Here is a 22079-nt window from a genome sequence, read left to right on the forward strand (position 1 = left end):
TGTGTATGGACTGAATTGTTTTCCCAGAATTCATATGTTGAGGTTGTAACCCCTAATGTAACTGTATTCAAAGATAGGATCTCCAAGGTAATAAGATAAAATGAAAGTTCTAAGAGTGAGGCCCCAATCCAACATGACTGGTGCCCTTAAAAGAACAGAGAGAGGGAAAGAGACACCAAATAGGTACTTGCACAAAGAAAGGCCATCTGAGGATACAGCAAGAATGTGGCCATCTTCAAGCCAGAGGGAGACCTCAGGAGAAACCCACTCTGCTGGCACCTTGATCTTGGTTTTCTATCCTCCAGAACTGTGAGATGACACATTTCTGTTGTTTAAGTCACCCAGACTATGGGGTTTTGTTACAGCAGCCCTATTAGACTAAAGACACCTCCCAGCACTACCCCATCTCCAACACACACACACACTTTTAATAGAGAAAAATAAAATGAGCATAAAAATGAACAGGTAGTCTTGATATGTCACTTCCTCTTAGTTCCATGGCATGATCTTTTAAGTAAAGTACCATATAGGCACATTCTGATTGTAGGGGCAAGGAAGAGATGAAATTTAATTTTTTCTCACTGTCTTGTTTGCATAGCACTGAAGAGATATTGATGCTTTTTGCTGTATTGAGAACTCTTGCTTATATGTTTACTGCTTGCTGTTTCTGCTTTTAACTCTTGTGTAATGTAGTAAAACCACAGCCTGCCTAAAAGGAGACTGAGATCTTTCTTGATGACAATAACAGAATACATTTTGACTGCCTGGTTATTCAAACAAGAGGACACTGACTTCAATGTGAAAAGTGCAACTGAGCATGCAAAGAGTTTGGAGGTAAAATAGGAAGTTCCGAAAGGAAAATGATTGAAGAGAGATTGACTTAGAAGAATTTTGAAAAATTCAATCAGCCTAGGTTTATATCCTAGCTCTCCGCTTATTTGATATGTGTCCTTGAACAAGGGACTGGCTTTGGTTTGAATTAGTCTGTCCATTTTGAAATCCAATTGAAATCTAATCCTCACATAAGATATTAAGAGGTGGGACCTTTAAGAAGTGAGGAGGGTTTTGTTCTCATGAATGGGTTATCTTGAGAGTGGGCTTCTTGTAAAATCCATTTTGGCTACATTTCTCCGGGACTCATTGTCTCTTGCAGTGTGATGTTCTGTGCTGCTTCGGAACTCTGCTACCAAGAAGATCATTACCTTGAACCTCAACCTCAATGAGCTAAAACGAACATCTCTTCTTTTTATAACTTTCCCAGTCCATAAATTTTTGTTATTAGCAACATAGAAAGGACGAGGACAAAACTTAATTTTAAAATCTGTCTATGCTAGTTAAATCCAGGAGGTGAATATATGTGAACTGCTTGGCACTTAATAACCCTCTATTTACTTGGATTAGTTTTTACATGAGCAACTGCTGCTTTGAGTCTCTGTACAGTTATCAATGCTACCGCAGCCTTTGGGCCTCTGTGAACACTCTTCTTTGGCAATCCCATAGATGGCTCTTAGTGGGACACAATGAGTGGCTGGTTCCCTCATGCCCACGTCAGGATTAACTACTCCTTCCTGTGTTCCTCCTGCATATGGAATTCCCAGGGCAACTAAATGCTTCCACAGGCTCATTAAAGCAATATTCTGTGAGAGCCCTCCATGTACCAAGCATCTTGCTAGGTAAAGGGTGATGGCCCCGCCCTCAAAGAGTTCTAACCTAGGAAGACAAGAAAGTGAAGGAGCAAGGTGAGTGCTGTGTAGTGAGGCTGCCACATGTGCTCTGGGGTCCCGGTGAAGTTCAACATCACAAACTTTTACTTCTTTTGAAGGAAATACATACAATCACATACTGCATTGTGCAAAAACGTGGGAAAATGAGGATGTTTCTCTGGGTGCAATAGCTTATTCCTACAGAGCCATGTGTACCCATTTTCAAAACTACATTGATTAAGCTCAATGTTCAACTTAGCTTTGTTTTCTATCATTAGTAATACTACAGGAAAAAAAAAGATGAACTAATGCCTACCTCCCTAAGCACAGATTGCTCTCAAATCTTCAAATCAATAGTCACTGAGCATTTTAGCTCATTCAAATCAAAGCATGATAGATCCCCACTGTGCTTATTTTTTATATTATTTTTTGCATTATTTTTAATTACTTGCTATTAGCTTCTTGCTAATATTCATAAAATAATTATTCATAAAAGAATTTAAGAAACTGAATAGTGAAAACAAAAAAGAAAATGTTTTTAAACACTATAATAGAAGCTAAATGTTCACCAGCACAATTGAAAAGAAGAAGCCCTACTGCCACCCCAGGTCTGTGATGGCCTAAGTTATTTATTTACTAAGGAAAGATCTTCAACAGTCACTTCCTTGCTATTCTAACATAATAGAATCTTGGAATTCTGAAGCCAGAAGGGACCTTAAAGAACTGGTCCTACCTCCCTTTACCTTAAAGATGAAGAAACATCTAGGAGGAAAGAGCAAAGTGACTTTCTGATTCTAGTCAACATTCATAGTATTACATTTACCTCAAAAGCTTATTATTTAAATTATTCCCCATTTCATATGTGGCTCCCCTGTAACTAGTTGGAATTCCCAGGCCTTTCTCACCCTCTTAATGAAGAGACAATACTAGAAATAAGCAAGTAACCTACCACACCAGTGTTTGGAAGCAAAGTTCCTATTCAGGTCTGTTCCAACACAACGGTTGTTCTCATGGGAAGAACGGTTCTTTCTCCACATTCGATTCTAAGGAAACGAAACAGGAACAGATAACCAAGGTGGTGTTTGCAAGGAAAGACAGGACTTATGAAGCCCAAGGACCAGGGTTGGGTTTCCCTCCGCCACCCCCACACCTCTGTCCATCATCCTGATGCTGTCTCTGCAGCCTCCCCTGACATAACCCCCATCTTATCCAGGTCTCAGTCAGGTTCACTCCAGCTAGTTCAGTTTGAACCAAACAAAATGGTCACATTTGATGAATTTTGACCTATACAAAAAGAATTTTTTAATTTGTTTCCACTAGGCTGCTTATGAACCTTCTTGTTTAATCTTGTTTCCTTTAAATTAATTTTACACACAGACTGATTTTGAATTCCTTCAAAGAAAAGCAAAATATTTTAACTGTGTCTCAACTCCTAACTGAGTCATGAGTTTCGATGCTCTCTTTTGATATGTATGTTAATTAGTCTTTTTCTTATTGAGATGCATGCTGAAATATGTATTAATGAAGTGATATGGTGTCTGGGATTTGCTTTGAATAATATGAGGAAGGTAAAATTGGATGGTGGATACAGATAATACAAAGTTGGCCACGACTTGTGTTAGGGTTTGGATCCTAATTGTCCTCCTGTGTCCCATGTGTGACAGGCTTGGTTCCCAACCTGGGGGACGATTGGGATTGGTGGAGCCTTCAGGAGGTGGGGCCTAGTGAAGGAAGTTGTTGAGTGAATGCCTGGAAGGGGATGTTGGGATTCCAGGTCTCCTCTTGCTCACTCTTTGCTTCCCAGTCACTATGAGGTAAGCAACCTTGCCCACCATATGTACCACCATGATGTTCTGCCTTGATACAAGCCCCACAGCAACAAAGCCAAGTGACCATGGACTGAAACCAGGAGCCCAAATAAACTTTTCCTTCTTTTAATTTGATTGTCTCAGGTATCTTGTCTCAGTGATGAAAAGGTAACTAACAGGAGTTGACTGTACTTGAAGCTGTGTAATGAATACATAAGAGGTTACTATATAATTATGTTAATTTTTATTTATATTTAAAATTTTCCATAATAGAAATTATTTTTTTTTCATAATAAAACCCTTATGCTAAGATTAAGGAATTTTCTATGAATAATTCAACCTGTAATTCTCATATCCCATGCACGTTTTGCTTTCTTCACTTTCACCTACCTTTTTCCACGTGTAGTCATAACCATCCACATTAATTACTGGCATAATGTAGAAATCCACATGTCTCAGAAGATTGGTATACAGCTTTTCTTTTTCATAGAACTGAGTTACCTACAAATTAAAACAAATCCATTTAATAACATCTCATTTAAGTTCTTCTAAATTTAAGTCTACTTTTATATGTGATTTTCTTTTATTTTTTTAAAAAAATCATTTGGCATGTTTCAATTTGCAGATTTAACTTTTGGGAAGAGTATTCATTAAAAGGACTGAATTAGTGGTGGTAAATGCCCTGCACATAGTGTTCCTATTTAATGGAGGCAGAAAATAGAACAATACTTTTTTTCATTCATTCATTAATTAGTTTATGTGCAGTGCTGGGGACCTAACCCAGAGGCTTGTACATGCTACCACCAAAATATATCCCCAGTCTTTAATCCATACATTCTTTAAAATTTCCTTCAAAAGCCAGAAATAAGTATTTATTAAATCCCTCGACAAAGGAAAAACCTAAATTCAGTTCAGCTCCTCTTTCGATAATCCATATTAATCAGTACATATACTAATCTTGTCTTGTTCTCCCACCTGATTAGATGGTATTTTCTACGTTGCCCTTAGAATTTGTTGTGAAGTTGAATGCTAGAATTGAGTGTTTTAAAATCGGTGATAGTTTTCCTAGGCACTCAATCTAAGTTCCTAATATATATACCCTTTGTTCCTTTGTTTTAGACTCATACCCAGTTTCAAGTCATACATTTCAGCATGTTCTAAGGGCATATACAGTCCATTCCAAGTGACCAAATATATAGACAGGAGAATCACAGAGACAAGTTCTGCCTGGTTAAATAAATTCAACTTGTGCAAATTTTTCTCTTAAAATTTTCATTGTGTCAACATTGCTCCATTTTAATTTGTGGTTCTGTTTATAATTGTTTCCTTAAACTTTATAAAAGATATTGATAAGAGGGCTGGGGATATAGCTCAGTTGTTAGTGTCCTTGCCTCATGCCCCAGGCCCTGGGTTCAGTCCCCGGCACCACAAAAACAACAGCTACAAAAAACAGATATACTGGTAAGAAATGCTTTATTCATTATTGACAAAGAAAATATTTTTAAATCCTACCTTAGCTATAGCAAAAACTGTTTCCCCTTTAAATACTAAGAATGCTATACCCATGTTTCCATTTAATAATCACAAGAGTCATTACAACTTTTTGCCAGGATAATTATTTATGAAACATGAGAGAAAGGAAAGAAAAAAATACAAGTTGTTATTGTTTTACTCTACTACAGGTCAGAAATAGGAGCTGAATAAGAGGAAAGGAAATTTAGAGAATGAGAAAGCCATTTTTTAAATAGTTAAGCAAGCAGTTAAATAAATTTTTGCGTTACAAATTTGTAAATCTTTCTTGGTGTCATTTTTCTGCAGGAATGTAGCATTTATCCTTAGAACAATATCAGGAGAGTCTATGACTTTCCAATGTAATTTTAAAATGCATTTGTCATTTTAATTTTTCAATGTTTGCTGAATTTATAATAGATGTGGGATGGTGGATTTCTTTATTTGCATTGCTCTCTTTATTTTTCTACCTTTACCATTGTTTGGCTGAGTCTTTCAGCAAAAAGTTCAGCTCTGAGAGATGATCAGGGTTGGCCCGGAATTTCTTTCTATATAGGCAGACTCCAGACAATGGGAGCGTGAGGACTGAAATAGTCTGTGCTGTGAGTGCCAAGCCCTGCCTTCATGTGAGCTGCAGTTGCCATCCCAGGAGTAGGGGAAGCTATTTTTCCTTAAAGCAATTATTATAATACAATTGACATACCAGAAAAATTCACTGTGTAAAAGTGTAAAATTCAATGGTTTTTAGTATATTCACATAGTAAAACAACCATCACCAGTATTTAATTCAGAACATTTTATCCCCACCCTTCCACAAAACAATCCAAGTGCAATGGTGCCCGCCTGTAATCCCAGCAGCTTGGGAGGCTGAGAGAGGAGGATGGTGAGTTCAAAGCCAGCCTCAGCAAAGGTGAGGTGCTAAGCAATTCAGTGAGACCCTGTGTCTAAATAAAATACAAAATAGGGTTGGGGATGTGGCTCAGTGGTTGAATGAGTTCAATCCCTGGTACTCAAAAAAAAAAAAAAAATCCATGCCCATTAGGAATCATTCTCCTTTCTATTCCTTCCACAACCCTGGCCTTTGACAAAAACTAGTCATCATTTTGCATGGATTGCCTGTTTTGGACATTTCATATAAACAGAAGCATAAAATATGTAGCTTTTTGTGCCTAGCTTCTTTTGCTTAGTATAATATTTTCAAGATTTATGTAAAATGTAGCATGGATCAATATTTCACTTCTTATCAATGCTGAATGATGCATTATGGTTTACATATGAGGTGTCCCTCAAAAACTCATGCATGAGACAATGCAAGAAAGTTTAGAGATAAAATGATTGGGTTACGGAGAGCCTGAACCTAATCAGTGCCGCAGCCTGACTGCAGCAAAATAACGGGGGGGGGGGGGGTGACAAACAACTTGTGTACATTGATACAGCTGGAGTGGAAGCCGTTTATTGTAGGACAGGAGTGGTATTTATACATTCCACACAGCTTATCTAATTAACATAAACTAGATACAGCAGTCAACCAATAAGGAATCTCCACACTTAATGGCTCGCTGGAGTTACTTCACAAACCACTCCCTCTGGCATTTTGCCAGGCGCCATCCAGACTTGTTTACAGACTCTAACATTTCTCTGGCAAAATGCCAGGCACCATCCTGACTTGTTTACAGACTAACAAATCAGTGCATTAATCCACTTGAATGGATTAACTGGACAGTCAATGTAGGCAGGTAGAATGTGGCTAGAGGAGGTAGGTCAGTGGGCATGTGCCTTTGGGGTTTATATTTTGTTCTTGGTGAATGAAACTCTTGCTTTCTACTTCCTGGTAGTCATGTCCTGAGATGCTTTCCTCTACCATTCTTTTTTGCCATGATATTCTGTCTCATCTTGGGCCCAGAGCAATGGAGTTGGTGTCTATGGACTGAGCCTTATGAAACTGTGAGCCAACTAAACTTCTCCTTTAATAATTCTTGTCAGAACTTTTGGTCACAGTGACAAAAAAGCTGACTAAGACAACATTCCACCACATTTTGTTTGTCTGCTCATAAGTTTGTGGACATTGAGTTGTCTCCACTTTTTGACTATTATGAATGGTATTCTTATTAACATTTGTAAGCTAATGTGTCTAGTTACCTCACGTATACATATGGTAATTCTATACTGAACCTTTTGAGGAACTTTCAAACTGTTTTCTAAAGTAGCAGCACCATTTTCAATCCCAACAACAGTCAACAAGCATTACAATTTTCCCACTTTTTGTTGTTATGTACCGTTTGCTTTCATCCATCTTTTTTATTTTAGCCATACTAGTGAGTTTTATGTGGTAATTCATTATGGCTTGGATTTGCATATTTCTAATGACTAATGATATTGAGCATCTCTTCATGTACCATTTTAATTGGCCATTTGCCTCTCTTCTTCTCTATTCAGATTCTTTGCCCATTTTTAAATTGGGTTGTCTTTTATTGCTCATTTGGAAAAACTCTTTAAATATTTTGAGTATAATTCTTTTATCACATCTATAGTTAGCAAATTTTTTCTCCCATTCTCCCATCCTGTGAATTGTTTTTTGATATTCTGAATGGTGTCCTTTGAAAAACTCAGAAGCTTTTGATTTTGGTAAAGTCTCATCTGTGTGTGTGTGTGTGTGTGTGTGTGTGCATGTGTGTGTCTATGCTTCCTGTGTCATCTCTAATAAATCATTGCCTAATCCAAGGTCATAAAGATTTACTTCGAAGAGTTTTCTTCTATGGGTTTTATGCTTTTAGTGTTTACATCTTGGTTTCTGATGCATTTTGAGTTAAGTATTATATATGATGTGATGTAAGGGTCCAACCTCATTCCTTGGCACATGGGTGTCTTTTTGGATCCCACTCATAGGCCTTATCCAGGGAGGTGGTAGTCCTGTCTAGGTGTATATTCAGAGACTGAGGATCCAAAGTAAGTGGGAACTGGTGATGATCTGAGCTGCAACAGCAAGGTAAAGCCAGGATCTCAGGGGGGAGGTATGGCTGAAAGGGAAGACAGAGGGAAGTGTGAATTGAGGGGACTTCTCGATGCTGTTGGAGGAGAGATGGGTCCTGATACAAGGTTGACCTGAACAGAGCAGCTGAGTGGTTTTACAGCATTCTTGGGACTTCAGATATTTTCCTGACCTAGTTAAAGGGAACAAAATTGGAGGAACTTGGTGAATGGCCCAACCTGTGTTCCTTTTGCATTCTAGAGATTAAGGGCAGCATTATATACAGACAGAAGAATTTTTAAAAATTCTTAACTGTGAATAAAGTTATTGCTTTTTAAAATGTTTCTAGATTTGACATTTTCCCTATTATTTTTACTTCGAAAATATAGATAACCTGATTGTGCCACTAAAGTAATGTAACCTATAAAATGCTACAAAATGCATGATTCTTAGTACTCTCAACTATGGTTAAAGACATGATTTTTAAAATAACATTTCAGGTAACTTGAACATATTCATATATCTAAAAACAATCCCCCCTTCACTGGCAATCACAGTACATATTATTTTAATTTTTCCATATTTTTATTGGTGTATTATGGTTATACTTAATGGTAGGATTTATTGTTACATATTCATACATGCACATAATATAAGACTGTAACTTGTCTAATATCATTCCCCAGTACTAATAAAATTGTTTACTATCAACTTGCATCGGAATATTAAAGAGCTCTCCAAGCATACATTAGCCAGTGTTTTCTCATAATATTCTGTGAATGTATTCACCATTAGTTTCACATCTACTGAACAGACCACTCTTAATAAGGTAGGCGGCTGAAGGAATTATACCTGCCACCCAAAATGCAGCACGTACATATTTGTTGAAGGTATGATTTACCAATGAGGAAGGTAATATAAGTGAAATGGCAGTCCTGCTATTAAAGAGAAAGAAGAAAGATGAAGATAGGCTGCCAGAGATGAGTACAAGAGGGAGTGAGTGACTAAAGGGGGACATTCACTCCCATCAGCAGGGCCTGTGGCAGAGGAGGACTCCGCTTGTCTAGGGTGAGCTGTAGCTTTGTCTCTTCTGTGGTGCTAAACAATAATAATACCTCTCAACACTGTAACCATTTCACAGAGAATAGATCAGTGCATAAAGGCACATCGAATCCAGTGCATGGAAAAATTTTAAATAAGCAGTTGATATATTTTACTATTAGAAATGTAGTAAGGAGTGCCATCCTCAGTCTTCACTCAATTTCTATGTCTATAGCCATTGTTCAGACTAGTCCAATGGCAATGAGGCACTTAACTCAATAGTGGGTAGTATTTAGGTACCCTCTGGACCCCAGGTTTGTATTTCAGTCTAAACCTAAAGCAGTAACTGAAATATCAAATTCCACAGGGGAAGTAGGGCGCTGATTACGTGCACCAAACAATATACCGGATGATAGAAACACACACACACAAATGACCTTAGGAGTAGTTTCTGCCTTCAAAAAGCTAACAGTTGGAAAAGAAAGAGCAGCAATTCAATGCTGTAGGTATTAGAATAAATGCCAGGATATACAAGATGGCTCAAAAGAAGGATAATTAATTCTGGGGTGTTTAGGGTTGAAACTCCTGAAGAGCAGGTTAAGAGGAAGGGGAGGAGGAGCAAGGATTGAGGATTCAGTTGAGTGAGTGGTTTGTGATGTGACCCCCAAACAGTTATTTAAAAAATACTGGAAAGGAGGTGCATGTTATCTACTAAAGTTAAAAAAAAAGCATGCATAGCACCTATAAGAAATAAGAGGAGCAGAAGAGGAAATTAAATCAGATTAAATGGCTTCTTCCTTTTCACTGTCTGGGGCCATATTGTAGATATAAGGATCAGGGAGAACATTCTTTCTGATGTTCAGAAGATGGTCTTGGGAGAAATTCACTAAACCAGAGTTGAGGGGAGGTTTGGTAATGCAGAATTCAAGGAGGCAAGAAGATGGGTTGATAGAGGGATCTCACACTCAAATTTTAAAATGACAGCAAGGGCTTGGGAGGAATTAAGAACTACAAACCAGGTTCCAGGGGATTATCTAGAAGCTAGTAGATGGCAACAACAAGAAAAAATAAGGGTGGTGCGACCAGATTCTGAACTTCAAGGGAGAAAGAAAACAATGGTAACATTAGAGTGTGGACCCACTCTTCCTGGCCTCTTGGCACCTGATAATGTGAAAGGACAGCTCCTGGACTTGGTAGAGCTGAGGTAGTGACCTTAGCAAGTCATGCATCAACAAAAGTAGGCAGGGGAAGAGAGAATTTCATGAAGTCCCTGATATTGGAAGTGCCAACCTGGTGTGTAGGTTAGATGAGAGATCTCCATGGCAGAGGTCTGGAGGGAGGTTAGTAGTGAGAAAATCCAGTTGGTATAGAGAGTACTGGGCACATATTCACTGGACTCCTATGATGTCCCTGCCCTTGGGCTGGGCTTTGGCTGTAACACTGTAAACATGCACCTGCCAGTCTCCACCACCTCCTCTGCAGAAAGAGAAAGAATCTGAATTTCACCTCCTGAGAATGAATGAGAGGCACACAGAGGAATGATGCACCTCAAGTTTCCATAAGTGTTCTACAACCCTCACTGAGACGGGCCTATATGATTTTTGCAACCTTTATTGAATTATGGAAGGGAGAGATTTAAAAGCTAAGACTTCAGTTCACCTCTGAGCTTACTGATTTTTAGAAGTAAAAATCTATTAAAAATCTTAAAGCCAAATATTTTATTTTACTTTTCCTCCCACAGTGCTTTGAATCATCGTGATATGGTCAAAACATTGTCAGATGATATGGATTAGTTTGAGGTAGGCTAGGGTGAAACTTCTTAAATGTCCATTCAATAGAATTTATTGACTATAGGCCATAAAAATCTGGATTATACTGTCATGGCAAAATACTTGACTGTGAGATCCTTGAGCTGTATCTTGTTCCCTGTTGTATCCCCAGGGTCTAGCCTCTCATGGTCAATTTATAAGTATTTTCAGAATAAATAAGTTAATCTTACAAAGATTCAGCAAGTGGGTAGAGCAGAGGCTAGGATGTGTAACAGGAAGGAAAGGTATCATGTTGAGAAAGGCAGCAATTAGGAATAATTTTTACCATCATGAATTAGAGTTTCTTTCTAGCCCTTTTCAGATTCATCAATAGGATAAAAAATTAATGTTTTCTCTCTCTTTCTTGTACCTCTCTCCACTAATTACTGCTCCCATCATTAAAACTGCCTAATTTGGGTGAGGCTCAAGATTATCCAAGGACTAATCCCCTTTGATCCAGGTAGTACCAGTGGTGATTGGAAAGTTCTTGGTGGACTCAGGGATACTGCAGTTACCATCTGTGCAGAAGGGAAGATGCTAAGGCAAGTGAACATGGGTAAAGGTGTTGGCATTTTTTAAGACCCAGTGGGGGCAGAAATAGCTTTACATTTTGAGGGTGGGTACTAAGATTGAACCCAGGGGCACTTAATCACTGAGCCATATCCTCAGCCCTTTTTTTGTTTTATTTAGAGACAGGGCCTTACTGAATTGCTTAGGGCCTTACTATATTGCTGAAGCTAGCTTTGAACTCGCAATCCTCCTACCTCAGCCTCCCAAGCTGCTGGGATTATAAGCATACATCACCACACCCAGCAGAGCTTTATTTTTTGATGTACCTCATTTGTTAAGACAGATCTAAGCGGCAGTCTCTTAATTTCTCAGCTCATCTATTTTCTGTTACTGGTATTTGTGAACACAAAGACTGTGATAACAATAATCAGAAAGATACATATTTTCATGTATTTTCCAGTGTCATGACCTTGTGTGTAATCAATATAGGCAAGCGTATCTATTTTATAGAATTTGAAGCATAAGTTTTACTGTTCATTTGGAAGATTTCATTTTAATTATGGAAGATTATATTCATTCTTTGTTTTACTTTTTTGGCACACTATTAGTCTTATATATGTCTTTTAAAAATATTTTTGATTTTAGTTGTCAATGAACCTTTACTTTATTTGTTTACATATGGTGCTGAGAATCAAACCCAGTGCTTCACACAGGCTAGGCAAGTGCTACACCACTGAGCTACAACCCCAACCCTATATATGGCTTTTTTGATGCCAATCTCTTCATCGGGGACATAATTCCCTATTATGACATATGGAAAAATATTATCTACCCTATCAGCGTATGATTTATGCTCACTTCTCTAGGGCAGAGTGTGGCAAAAGATATTCATATTACAATTCAGAAAGGAGGAGGAGGAGGAGGAGGAGGAGGAGGAGGAGGAGGAGGAGGAGGAGAATGAGGAGGAGAAAAAAGAGGAAAAAAATTGGGATCCAACTTAGATAATTGTTTCAGACATTTCTTCTCCTTAGTAAACAATACAACCAGCATTCTATTTTTTAGTTATTTTCCAATATTCACCTCTGGATAAAAATGTAGGAAGGAAAAGATCAACAATCTTAAGGGTGATTTAAATGCTTGAAATGACAGTCCTCAAAGTTAAGGTTCATACAGGTCACTTGGTAAGCTTGCGAGCATTCTAGCTTTCAAGCCTCACTTGCAGATTTTGAGTGGAGAATTCTGGGATGTGATCTGGAAAAATGCATTTTACTTACAGCCCAGTTGATTCTGACACCTGTGATCTTGGACCTATATTTAGAAACCTGGCGAAACCTTGGCATAAGGGGACGGGAAGACTTACGTAGCCAATGAACCACAAGCAGAAAGCAGGAGAGATCCATTCTCTGGCATGTATTCCACAGTCAATCCATATGGCATTTTTGGCTGTTTGTTCTTTTCCAGAAACCTGCTCAAAAAAACCCCCCAAATGTAAGCTTCAGTATGATAACTTTCATCTCTATAGTGATAATAGTTAATTTTCAAGGGAAATTTAAAAGCCAGAGAGATTAAGAGATGCTAGCTAGTGGTCACAGTAATGACACCAAATCAGGTCTGGGGATTGAAACTCAAACTCTTGATTTAAAGCAAATTTTATCCCCCTGGCCTCACATTACCTAGCAGAGCTGCATGTGGAAGTGTGGAAGCAGAGGACAGAGAAAGAGTAACTTGGGGCCAAATCGTCAAGCTTCCTTAGAGATCAGGGAGGGTGTGTTGGGTGGGCAGCCTTTTGCTGGAGGCATGGAGACTCACCCAAGGAAGAAACTCCCTCACCATTGTCCCTAGAGGGCACACTTTCCACATGTAAACTATTTCTCCATTTCACACAGGAAGACGCACACATCTATCTTCACATAAGCTGATACCAACAGGTCAAGGGACAGCAGCTTTGTTCAGATTGATAGCACGGCAGACAGGCACAAGCTACGAACTCTCTGGAATTAGAATACTCAACCTTTTCTCAAGGATGTCTTCAGAAGAGTTCTCAACAACACCTCCCAAATTAATCATAATTTATTTGATTTGAAAAATTAATTACAATATAAAATTTGGGGGGGTATGGAGTGAAAGGAAAAGAGTGTTGTAAAAATCTAACAAAGATGTAGACTTATAATTTCAAAACAAGAAAATAAGAGTTAAATGTTCCCATCTGGAGCACTCCAGGAGGGTTTTTTGTAACCTGCAACTACAATAGGCAATGAGAAAGTAAAATGGCCACTAGAGGTTAAAACATACCGACAAACAGAATTACCCAGCTAATTCAATCTGTGTACTGTCAAGAAAATCCAGAATTATCTAGATTAGTTGCCTTACTTGATCTTTCTATCTTCATTGGAAATATGGAGGAACCCTACAGACTCACATTGTGTAAAATCCTTGGTTGAGTAAGAGGAGGACTAAAGACCCTGGATGCATGCTTTTCCAACGTGTTCTTTTGGGTTCCAGGCACTAGGTTCCAAGAAGTACACACAACATGGCTGAAATAAGCATCGTTGGTGGATATGCATATGATTATGTGGATCTAATCTGATTGACGGACTTTACCACTAAAAAGACTTAACATTGCACCGATCTGCCTTAAGTTTACACTGTAAGCTCTTTTCAGGGACAGATGGAAATCGAGAAATTCTAACCCAAAGTCTTATCTTCTTTGGATGATTGAAGAGGCTCACCAATCTCTATTGTGTGTAAATTTGATATTACTAAAGCAAATGTACTTTTCCAGTGATCATATTTTTTTTTCAGAGTCTCTTTAATTTTTTTTTAAGGGAGAAAGTGGTAGAAGACAGAAATGCAGAGTTAGAAACTGTAAGAGTCGGGTATTATTATGGTCATAGCTCCTAAAATTCCCCCAGTGGCTACATTCACTGACCTTTACTAAAACCAATTTATTCAAGAGAGAAAACGCCTGATCTGTGGTGCGATGGGTCAATTATATTATCTCCCATGAGATTTTGCAACTAAAAATAACCAAATGGATGGTGAATGGAGCGTAAAACTTCATGTTCATTAGAATGGATCATCATTTTATCATTGCCCTCATTCCTATCTTTCCCTGCGTTTGGTTGTTCAGCTCTTACTTTTGTTTAAAAGTTGGAATAATGTTTGTGCAATAACAGACTTCACTCTTGCTCACTCTCTTTCCTTCTGTGTCTGTTTTTCTCAGACCATGTCAGTCAGTATGAGGTGGCAGTGGCGTATATAAAATCAGGACTTGAAAAATAATCTAGGCCACTTCCTTCATTGTATGAAGGTGGGTGATGAATCCCATGTCAAGTTAAACAGCTTATCTAACATCACACAAACACAGAACTTATTCTAGAACTGGGGTTTTCCCTCTTACATCATTAAGACATCATTAAAGGAAAAGATTTAATGGTAATAACAAACTCCTAAATAGCTGGATATTAGAGCTAGGAACAAGTGAGATACAAATATTTCTAGAATGCAAAGAAAAAAGGTTATTAGTTATAACAAACACTACCAGAGAACTCATCTTCCCTTATAACATACCTTTAAAACATACAGTGGGTGCTTCTCATATGAGGATCCAATGTGGATTTTTTTAAGCATCTTAGGATGCCGCTCAGTTATAACTTCTATCCAAGAATAGATCTGTTCAAGCAGAAGCCACAGGTTAGTCACAGGGCGAGTTTAAAGTATTTCCTGACCAAAGGACGGAGTCAACTTCTTCAGAGAAAGGAGATTCCTCTAAAACTTTTGTATATGGAAGAAACGGGGAACTAAAACACTTGGAATGAGATGTTTCTTCTTCTATTTAGAAAAATTAATAAAATTAAAGTTTTGATCAATGCTGAGTTTAGAGAAAGAGTAAAAAAGTACTGAGAAATGAATGGCAACATAGGAAAAGTTAATCTGTATTGTACAACCTCTAAAAGTTACCTTTACAGGCTCATCATGTTGAGTCCCTGCCTCTGTGTATGAGACACTCTTGCCATTCACTCAAGAGTTCATGTTTACATAAGACTTAAAATAAATAAATTTGCTCTTCCAGGTGAAGGGAGCCTGAGGCACTGTGTTTACCCAGCACAAACAGCAGTATCACAGTTTCCCACTGAACGGCATAAGCACAGTGAGGTTGGTGGACCGGCAAGAGGCAAAGATGAGGAGAGTGTGGACAAAAACAACTTTCCTTCTGGAGAAGTCATTTGATTCGGGACCTCCCTCCCAGGCAGTAGTACATCTGTATTTCAGTTTTTGTCAAGATCATCATTGGAGGAAAAACAAAAATAAATTCTAGAGCTGCTCCTTGGCTTTGTCTCTTGGAATTTTTCTAGAGAGGATTTCAAGTAGCAATCCTACTTGATGAGAACTGGAGCCACTGACTTTCCCTAAGTGGTATGGGTGAGTGACTGTCCCCAAACTAAGAATGAAGAGTCCCCTGGAAGCCCTGCCTGCTGCCACATACCAACACTCTCAGTGTCTGGGGTGTCCAAAATTAAACCAGCAAGGATGTCTTCATTGGAATTCCGCTTCCTGCATTACTCTTCTAGGTATGAATACACCTAAAAGGTCTACTACCTGATATTAACTTATACTATAGCTTTGATAGCTCAGTGAAATTCTTCCAATAGGGGGAGGCTGCGTTGTATAAAGCCAACTTTACTGGCAAATGTAACTCATTTCACATTCTAACCTGGGATAATGAAGGAAACAGTCTTTGATGAACTCTTTGCTCTTCTCATTTGCTTTAAGAAGTATTTTCTGGCTATTAAATATTGATGTTTCTCACTCCAGTGAATTACTTAAATTTTTCTGGTGTGACCAAAGAAATCTTCCTGCCCATCAGATCATCTTGTGAGTAGGGCTGATGAAAAGATCACCGTGGAAAGGGAAAGAAAGACTCAGAGGAATTACCTAAGAGCAAGATCACCATGGTTCCTATAAAAGGATTAGAAGAACGTGACGACAGGAGAGAAGTCCCAAACATTGTCTGCAATGTCATGGGGATGGATTGATGGTGTCCTCCAAATTCATGTTAAAGCCCTAACCTTGGTACCTTGGAAAGTGATTGAATTTGGAGATAGGATTATGTTAAAGTGAGACCCTTAGAGTGGGCTCTAATCCAATTTGATTGGTGTCCTTAGAAGAAGAGGAGAAAAGGACAGAAAGAGTCCCCAGGGATGTGTACACACAGATAAATAGCTATCTGCACACAAGGAGAGAGGCCTCAGAAGAAACCAGGCCTGCCAGCATCCTGGTCTGGGACTTCCAGCCTCCAGAACAGTGAGCAAATACATTTCCATGGTTCAAATCACACTGTGTATCTTGTCCAGGAATCCCTAGCAGATGAACACAGTTGTATACTTAGTATCTCTTTTCATGTCATTACAACTCTTTCTTCAGGATATGGAAACATAATTTTTTTTAAAATAAAATAATTAAAGATATATTTTTGGAAGTATTTGAAAATGCTTCTGTTTAAGGCATCCTCTTTTCCCATGACACCCAGCACTACAGTGACACTTTCACCTTCTGCATTTTGAAAACCATGTCTTTCTAGCCTCTCTGCTTCAAGTTTGTTATGTACTGCTGGTGATAGGCCAGAGGGAAGTGGCCTATGTGGAATAGTACAGAGTATGAGAGGTAAAGGAGCAGATGCAGTTTTAAGATCCCCATCCATCAGCCAGGCATATGGATTCTAGAAGCAGACTGAGTTCTGGTTTAACTAACTGGAAAGCAGCAGATGTACTTAAAGATTAAATATAAAATTGATTTTTATTACCCAAGTCTTAGACGTCTTAAAAACATGGATGTGATCCCTAAAAGTTTCTGGGCACCTAGTAAAAAAAAAAATTTAAAAAAACAACGAAACCTATATTAGGCAATATAGCAGTATGCTTCTAAGAAAGACCAAGAGTGATCAAGGTGTTTTATTATAGTGTATAAAAAAGAAAATTCTTTGAGGTATTTACTCTTTAACTAACAAATATGGATAAAGGACTCTTAATGCACTATGGGAAAGCAGCTGAGGGAAGCGAACGTGAGAAACAGTTTCAGATTTCCTCTAGAAAGACTGGAGCCTGGAAGTACTAATAGAACAGAAATCCAGTTTCTTAAAGGTTAAAACCCAGGAATTGTATGATTATGATTATTACAGTTAGTTTAAACAGTTTCCTCAGGGGAATAAAATACATTTATTTATACTGTATTAACTATAAATGAATATATTGCTTTATCAGTGAGGTAATCTGGCAAGAATTCTGGTGATTTTTTTGTGGCTGTTTCAATCAAAAGGTTCTATGCTTTATTTTCCATTGTTCTTTAGCAATAGTATTTCTAGGAGCTAAAAATACTTTTAACTGTGGACCAACATCTCACCAAGAGGCAGTTTACCAAACAGGATGCAATCTTCCCAGGAAGATATCTCAAAAGAATGAGTTACTATAATAATGAACTTTAAGTGTGGTTTTCTTTTCTTTTAACTTCTTCCACCAATTCTGATTTGCTGATAGTTGCTAGCAATGCAGGTTAAATGAAAACAGGAACGTTGGAGAGCGAGTGCAGCAATGACTTACTTCATTGAGTGAGTGATACTGTTCATAGTATGAGGAGGAGGCCCTGGGGCTGACTGTGTCATTGGAAGTCTGCTGTCGAATAAGATCTTCCACATCCACTATCAAGATGCTAGGTGAGGAAACACAGGGTGAGCTGGTTGTCAAAACAGAACACTGACCTTCCAACTTGGCCCTCTGCAGGCACGGTAGGTGAGTATGGGGAGAGATTGCTAAGGAATCCAATGAACAGTTCATGGGGTAAAATACCCCCATCTGTCATTCACAGACGCTTAGAGCCTGCGTGGGCACTGGAAAGAAAGCAGCTTCTATAATTGCATGGTTTCAGGACCTCCAAAACCTCACCTTTTCCCACCAATATCTACATTTCTTTCTTTCTTTTCTTTTTTTTTTTTTTTTTTGACCAGGGGTTGAAGGCGGGGGGATTAACTATTGAGCCACGTCCCCAACCGCCCCCTTTTTTTGTCTGTCTATTTCACAGCCCTTTAAAATATTTTATTTAGAGACAGAGTCTCTGACTGAGTTGCTTAGGGCCTCACTAAATTGCTGAGGCTGGCTTTGAACTAGAGATACTCCTGCCTTAGCCTCCCTAGCTGCTGGGATTACAGGCGTGCACCACCGCACCCTGCTCTACATTTCTTTTTTCTTTGGGGAGGCAGTACCCGGGATTGAACTCAAAGGCATTCAACCACTGAGCCCCAATCCCAGCCCTATTTTGTATTTTATTTACAGACAGGGTCTCACTGAGTTGCTTAGCGCCTGGCTATTGTTGAGGCTGGCTTTGAACTCGAGATGCTCCTGCCTCAGCCTCCCAAGCTGCTAGGATTATTGATGGGCGCCACCACCCAGATCTACATTTCTTGATTGTAATTTGTCAGTGTCTTTTATGTGAATATACAATTGTAATATCCCCTACTGTTTTCAGTTAAGGATCAAGGAGAAGCAGAATACCTTTCCTTCTTGTTTTTCATTAATTGATTTAAAAATCGTGCCAGATGTTTTGTTGCCAAAGTTGACCAAATGTCTTGGGAAATCGAAGTATAGGAAAAGAAAAGATATGGAAAAGGATCTTGCTTCATCTATCACCTAGGCAAACACATGAACTGAATTAAAGCATTCTATCACCTGGGATGGACGGTTTGAAATTAGCTATCACGTTAATAAAGGCTTCTCTACTTTTATTTTTTTATTTAAAGATTTATATTTTTTTTGGTTAGACACAATACCTTTATTTTATTTATTTATTTTTATATGGTGCTGAGGATCGAACCCAGGGCCTCGAGCATGCCAGGCAAGTACTCTACCGCTGAGCCACAACTCCAGCCCTCTACTTTTATTTAAGTCAATAGATAAAAGCTAACCTTTTGGCACCAAAAGGGTTTCGGTTTGACTTCTAGCTCTGGCATTTTTCAGCTGGCTGACTTTGAGAAATTCCTTTATTCATAAGATTTTTTAAAATCTGCCTATTGGAGACAATATTTACCTAACAGAGTAAAATAATTCTTATTTAAGAATTAAATGGTATAATGTGTAGATTGGTTCTGCAAGTTCCTAGAAGGTAGTAAACACCTGTGATTTATTAGTAATAATTATTACAGCATATTATCCAGAGCCTGATACCCAGAAAACACCATGGTCTCAAGGAAGTCACGGCGACTCTGGGAGGATACTGGCAGGTGGGCAGTGGATATAAAGAGGAGAGGTTGGACAGGAGAAACAAAGGAACAGGGAACAGACTCTGAACAGAATAACACCTGATATACTTTAAATTTTTTAAAATCAATTAATCTACATGGTAGATGCTTTTTAAAAAAATCTAATTTACAAAATTAGCCAAGGCACAGAGAGGTTAATAATTCCTACATGGTCACGGAGGAGGATAAGTGGCATTGCCAGACTCCAACTCAGGTTTCCCTCGGAGTCAGAGGGTCGGGTACACTTTCGAGTTCAGGGCCGTATATTCAGAAAGGTTTGCTGACATTGTGAAGGAAGAATTTGTGAAAGCTAAATCCTCCCCAACAGCAGCTCTTTTAAGAGATTCACAAAGCCTAGGATCACTGATAAAATGACCATTTTATGCCCCAGGTCTGGGCACAGAGCAATCCTAGAGAGAGAAATGACAAGAGACTCTACAGATCATTGAGTCTAACCTTCATGTCAAATAAAGGACTGGGCTTATGAGAGGGTGTCACAAAGCCAGGCCTTGGGCTTTACCTCCAGTCCATTCCAGAGCTTTCGACGCTGCCATGTTGACTGTACTTTATTTTTCCAAGAAGCAGATATTCCACCTCCTAGTCAAATGCATAATGGGTGCTTGTAATTGCTAGTTAATACATACCAAATGGTGCCTACCTGAATGGAATTCTGCTGGCATTTAAATGGACTTTCACATTGTTTACGTCAGATGCATTCACAAAAAAATGGACTTCTTTTTTCTTTTCAATGAATTCAGCGGTTACTGGCTGCCAGAGAACAATCTGAAGTTTTGGGGAGAGGAGGAAGAATGATAAAGTCAAAGAGTTGTTCACATCATCCTCATCTGCAGCCAGAGTCGTAAAGGTTGTGTCTATAAAAAAGACATGAAAAGGACAACGTCTATACACATGATAATATGAATGCTCATTTTGCAGGGAGTTGATTTTATTCTTCTCATTAACTCTTGTTGCAAAGGAGAGCCTGAAACTTACCAGATACTCAACAAATATTCACTGAGACAACGAATGAAAAAATGCACATACTTATAACTCAAATATAAAACTGGACGTGTATGTCAGATGTTTAAAGGAAAATTGAAAATTTTGTCTCGAAAGAAAGTTGACTAAACGTTAATCTTATCTAATAAAAATTCCATGTACTTAATATTATTACCATGTCAGCGTTCCTTTAATTTAATTAAGGTCTTTGAACATTTACTCTCAATAATATTTACTCTCAATCTTTTTTTTTTTCCTCCTGGTACTGAGGATTTAACCCAGGAGCGGTTAACCACTGAGCCACACCCCCAGCCCTTTTTTATTTTTTCTTTTGAGACAGGATCTCACTAAATTGCTTAGAGCTTTGCTAACTTACTGAGGCTGGTTTTGAACCTGAGATCCTCCTGTCTCAGCCTCCCGAGTCTCTGGGATTACAGGCATGTACCACTATGCCCAGCTATTTACTTTTTAAAATGGTATTTTTTTTCCAAAACACTTTCAAACTCATTTCCCTTGATCATTATGATACTACTTTGATATAAACTGTCATTGTTTTTTTTGTTGTTCAGACAGCATTAAGGCTTGTAGCCAATTTCTCTAAAATCATCCACCAAATAGTAGAACAAGAAATAAAGTTCTAAAGTCTCTGATGCTTTCTTTAGCAGTAGTTCTTCTTTATCCTGGTGTGGTGGCTGTGAACATGTGCCATTCAGCTCTTCTGCTGTAAGGAGCACAGGTAACTGGTGTTTCCAGTGGCCCACCCTGGTGATCCCCATAGTCTGAGGCCACACTGCCCAGGGCTGCAGTGATTGCACTGTGGGTATGTTCACCCAGGTCCATTCCTCCCAGATACGGGGCTCTTACAATAGACGATTTGGCTAAAGGACTCAACCCTGTCCCCATACTCAGTTCTCCTTGGAACTCCTCTGCAGCCTAGATCCTCTATGCAAGATCCTCCCGCCTGCAGAAGCCTCAGAAGGCATCAGGTCTGCAGGTGCCCCTGCCATCCCAGCTCCCTCTCCTTTATCTTTAGCAAACATTCCTTTTATGGCTCACACTTTGAATCTGATCTGACCTCTATTTCTCAGAGAACACCAACAAATATGGTGCCACCAGTTTTTTTTATTGTGATATTTTCTGACCCCTGTCAATTTTCAAAACCTTAGACATTCTGGGAGATGTGTTCCATGCATTTTAATAAATTGTTCCCTTGTGTCTTTCATGGTTATTCCTTGATTAACAACGACCAATTTATAAGAAAAATTCTATTGAATGTCTTTTACTATAGTAGCTTTGTAAGGATACACTTTCAACCACAGAGTACTAACATGAAATTGGCTGAAAAGTCAATTTTGGAACCAAAAATGTCGTGTATTCACGAGAAGGGTGAAGCTTATGAGAAAGGAGTTCACATCCCATGCAAAAAAGTGAGACGGAAGGTAGGAG

The 22079-nt window shown here is 38.6% G+C and overlaps 1 protein-coding gene across 1 annotated transcript in view; it reads right to left on the bottom strand.

Moving 5' to 3' along the window:
- The window catches only part of Cpb2 (carboxypeptidase B2), a 45946-nt gene that overhangs the window by 10010 nt on the left and 13857 nt on the right, over positions 1-22079 (bottom strand). Inside the window, exons 3-8 of the mRNA XM_076872217.1 lie at positions 20293-20417; positions 17944-18052; positions 14918-15019; positions 12708-12812; positions 3902-4012; positions 2653-2746 (exon numbers count right to left, since the gene is read on the bottom strand). Coding sequence (XP_076728332.1) covers positions 2653-2746; positions 3902-4012; positions 12708-12812; positions 14918-15019; positions 17944-18052; positions 20293-20417 — 646 coding nt within the window. The remainder of the gene's footprint in view (positions 1-2652; positions 2747-3901; positions 4013-12707; positions 12813-14917; positions 15020-17943; positions 18053-20292; positions 20418-22079) is intronic.

Source organism: Callospermophilus lateralis, chromosome 12 (assembly GCF_048772815.1).
Source record: "Callospermophilus lateralis isolate mCalLat2 chromosome 12, mCalLat2.hap1, whole genome shotgun sequence".
In the NCBI taxonomy this organism is placed as follows: domain Eukaryota; kingdom Metazoa; phylum Chordata; class Mammalia; order Rodentia; family Sciuridae; genus Callospermophilus; species Callospermophilus lateralis.